A 4,512-nucleotide genomic window follows, 5' to 3' on the forward strand; every position below is an offset into this window, starting at 1 on the left:
CAACGCGCACTGTGCCTGCAGATAGCAAAGAGCAGGCCTTAGGGAAAGGGCACTTTATTTTAGGTAGGTAGAGGTGTCACGAGGAAGACGATCGGCGTTTAAACTCTCTTGCTTCTTCTGACAAGCGTTACTCCACCAACAGTTATAGTCTGTAGGGGACAAACACACAACTTGCTTTTCATTTGGGCTTTAGGATGCCTATTTACAGCTAAGTGACTAGAAGTTTCTGTATTTCATTTATAAATCCATCTTATTCCACAAGAATATTCCACAGAGCCTAGTAGAAGTTTCAGTGCCTGCCTATAAGTACAGGTGTAACAAAGTATATAGTATATAGTGCAGGAAAGACAGGCTTCCCATAACAGAAATCCACCATCCCAAACAGTGATGTGTTATTTTGCCACGTGTTTTGCTTAGTTTTAGAAAAGTAGTTTGAAACACTCAAATTGATCTTAGGAAGTTGCATGTCCAAAAGACATAACCTTAATGTAGTCAGCTCGCATTCTGGTAGTCTTTTCTAAAAAGGTCTGCTTGGGTAATTTGATGAGCTTAACTCTAGAGAAAAGCTCTTTGTCAGTGATAAATCATCTAGAACTTACTAAAGGACTTTGAAGAAGTGTCAGTGGGCCAACTGTATTGTCATCTACAGGAATTTATAAGGAGTCTTTCTACCTAATGCTCCCCAGCTAAAGCCTTTCACTCTCCAGTGCTTAGAATTGTTCCCAGGATAATAGTTCTCAAAAGCATCTGCAAGGAATTCTGCAAGTAATAAAGCAGTTTGGGGGCCAGCATTTTTTTTTTAAATGTGTTGAGCCCACGCTTAAGAGCTAATCAACACAGAATGTTTTCCCTTCAGCATTCCTTTAATGCACCGTTATTTTCTAACACTTACCTCCACCATTTCATTTCCTTTAACTTCTTGCTCATGAGAGAATTTATCTGATTTGCACACAAGCTTCCCATTTACTAGGTTCACCGTGCACTGTTGAAGCAGATAGAAAACATAAAAAATTGAAGATTTAATGAAATTCAATTAGACATAGATAGGAAATCAATGTAGATGATACCGATGCTTCATAATTACGTCTGCTAATTTAAGCAGGAGGTCACAGTATTTTAATAAGAGTTTTAGAAGAAACATTTCTGTTTGTTGAAATGATAGATGTATGCATGTTTTTTTTTGGTAATGGAAGTGATACAAACAGGCTTCACTCATGCACAGAAAGTGAAGTATAAAGATGAATAGAAATGCGCTTGTTCCTGAAATTTGTTACCTTTAGCTTTTTGCCATCCATAGTAGTAATGTCAGCTTCTTTTCCAAGTGTAAATGAGTTAGTTACAGATTGCTTGGGTGTTTTTGACGTCACCACAAAGTCGTCTCCTTTTTGCTGTATTTCAACAACAGGCTTAATATCTCTAGCGACTTTGATAATATCTTCTGACAGTGCTGTGAAAAAAGGCAAAAAAGTTACTTTTTCTGTTATGACGTAGTGCATCAATATGAAATAGCCAATTCTTTTCTCTGATCAAGGTGCAGAAGGTACAAACCAATGACAGAAAATGATGTCCAAGGTAAAAGGCAAATCCTGTTTTGGATTCCTCACTTCTTGATGGACGTTCTGTTCCATTCCATCTAGTCTGTGCAGATTTAGATACTGTAGTGATTAATACTGTGTGAGAATGTTTTGTTTCTTTCAGGAATGGCTCCTCACAGCATGACATTTCTCTGTGACTAACACTATGTGTGTTATTCAGTTTCCCTCATCTCTTTCCAGGGAGGCTGGAGATGACAGTTATCTGTCTGGCTGGAGCTGCAACAGTGCAGGTACCTCAAACTACCTTAACAGGGTGTCTCTAGCATGACTTGAAGGTGTCATCTTTAGCAGGAAATGGGTTGCTGTAGGCATCACACTGCAGAGCTAGGCTTTTCAACTGTATCTGAGTTTTTTCTACTGAACATCTCTTACTTTTAAAAACATGTGAATCTTTTTGCCAAGACTGTCAAGAGGATAAGTGCATTTTTATTAATGCTGGCACCTATTAAATCATAACTACAAAGTCAATTCTTTATAGATTATGAAACAGCTATCACATACATTAATCAGTAATGCTAGGGAAAGTGCCCCCTTGACTAAAGCACATTGGAAATCTGTATGTCATTGACAAATTGATTCTAGTTAAATGTATTAGTAAAATTATGTGTTAACCAAAATAAGTCATTTTCTCATATACCTCTTTTTTAATGAGGGACTGGTGTTAAGACTGCTTCTTTTCATTTTCAAATCAGATGTAATAGACTTACCTGATAGGGAGCAGTTTGCCACACAAACAAAAGAAAAAAAAAACAAGCACATAGAAATACTGTAATAAAAGATGCTATGCAAAACATGTGTTGCAAATCAAGGAAATTGTTTCAGAAGTAACTTGACACTTACCAAGAGCTTTCAGAAACTCTTCATAGTTCTCCTGAGCATAGACCTGCCAGGTTCCACTGAATGCCATTATGGAAGATACAACGCAGTGTGGGGGCAGTGATGCTAACAGGAAAATGAGGGCTCTCCCTGGTCACTCAGATGCTATTTATGGAAAGGGTAAGGCCAGCCCAAACTGTGAGATGATCAGCTAATTATTAACAGTGAAGTAACAATTATTAATCGTTTATTTGTTCTTAATGATCATAACCTCTCGTTCATTCTGCTTTCTACAAAGTCCTACCTTGACCGACCCTTTTGGGATGTACTGTTTATTGTGGGTCATTGAACTCAGGTAATTATTCATAATTGTTGTAAAGTGTTACATCGATTAATTTGTTTTCTTTTTGTTCACAGCTTCTAAATTAAATGCATTTTCTGTGGTTTAGATAGAATTCTTCAGATAAAATGGCATAATGTAAAATAGATGTGAGGTAACTACTGTCGTAGGGTAGGAACCTCCTAATCATCACAATATTCAGTACTACAGGCACTTGGAACTTACAAGGTGGGAATAAAACCCACAACTATTTCTTCCAAAATTATGGTCCTCCAATCACTGGATGGCAGGGAGTCTCGTTGGGGTGGGACAGTCAGTTATGATTTTGTCCAGTAGATGTCAGTAACGTGCATCTAAATCTGTATTAAATGTAGTTTTTTTTTTTTTTTTTTTTAGTCATTGCATACATAGAAAATTAAAGGTAAAATAAAATATGGAACATTGCTTGGAGACTGAAATGAAAGGAGTAAATGTAATGTGTTACTTTTCTTCGCACCAACTGTACCAAGAATTCTTCAGTCATTATAGACAGTGAGTGATATTCCTTGCTGTCTGTGCAAGAATGGTTGTTGATTTTGGAAGGCATTCACTAGATTGTGTGTCTTGCAATTATATTGCTTAATTCAAATAGAGCCTATATCCCAGGGGTAGCTGACCTTTCTAAGTTAACTTTTGTTACTCTATACAGGTCAGTAATTCTTCTATTTGAACAGGAAAACAATTCTGATCTTTTTCTTACAAATTAACATTATTATTATTATTAGCAAATAAGAATTCAGACACAAAGAGCCAGTTGCCCATAGTGTAGGAAATGGTTATATTCAAGCCTATTTTACTTCTAATTCTGATTAGCAGACAGCATCTGAGGCTCTAAGAAAACTTGTGCTCCAATTCTGATTTATTTGCTGAATAAATGACTGTAGCTGTATGGCTCTGTCAGGAATACAGTCAGTCTTTCTCTCTCCCAGACATGGTTTTACTGGTAGGAGCTGGGAGTGTAGGTATCGCTTTAGAGCATTTGAGAGCCCACACTTTCTTCTGCATTCGTAACAGTCCAACGTAACTAATAAACATAAAAGTTGTTTAATTCTAAAGAATATAGGTGTGCTGGAGGATGGAAGGATCTGGGTCCAACTTTGTGGACTTTCACTCAATCCTCTTGTGTAAGCGTATTGCTGCGTGTCAGTGCAGAGAGAAGCTGAACGTGTTCCTCTGTGAAGCACCAGGCCTCGTTTTCTTCCCGTATGGCTTAAGTCTGTGAAGGCGAATACTTCAAGACTTTCACACAGTACTTATGAAAATTCTTCACTTCTAACTCATTTCAAAATGGATGTACTGATGACAGTGCTAAGGTGTCACTCAGGTTATAAGTTTAATAATATAGACATAAACATTGCTCAGCTACAAGATAATCAGTAACACATGAGGATTTAATACAAAAACAAACAACAACACACACACACAAAAAAAGAACAAAAACCCTCTACTAAAGGCCTAGTTTTCATGCGCATGAATCCTCTGGAATTTCCCACACAACATAACTTGGCAGGAAAGCGTTTTCTCTGTAAAGTGAGCATGCAAGTGTGTGTATGCACCCACACACAAGTGAGAATTGTTTTCTAGCAACCATCAAAATAAAAATACTAAAATAATACTGAAATAAAAATGGAGATATGAGACTGAATTTTAGGGTGGAGACATTCGAGTGAATCCAAAGGAGTCAAATTTCTTTTAATTTCAATGAGATATAGTTGCTTTAAT

The 4,512-nt window shown here is 37.0% G+C and overlaps 1 protein-coding gene across 1 annotated transcript; it reads right to left on the minus strand.

The window, feature by feature from the left end:
* Positions 1–98: 98 nt before the first annotated feature.
* Positions 99–2,502, minus strand: LOC116498186 (fatty acid-binding protein, liver). The gene is made up of 4 exons (XM_032202443.1): positions 2,436–2,502; positions 1,275–1,447; positions 893–982; positions 99–149 (listed from the first exon to the last, which is right to left on the minus strand). The coding sequence occupies exons 1-4, from the start codon at positions 2,500–2,502 to the stop codon at positions 99–101; spliced, it is 381 nt and encodes a 126-aa protein (XP_032058334.1).
* Positions 2,503–4,512: the final 2,010 nt, after the last annotated feature.

The sequence above is a fragment of the Aythya fuligula genome, chromosome 23 (genome assembly GCF_009819795.1).
Source record: "Aythya fuligula isolate bAytFul2 chromosome 23, bAytFul2.pri, whole genome shotgun sequence".
Taxonomy (NCBI): domain Eukaryota; kingdom Metazoa; phylum Chordata; class Aves; order Anseriformes; family Anatidae; genus Aythya; species Aythya fuligula.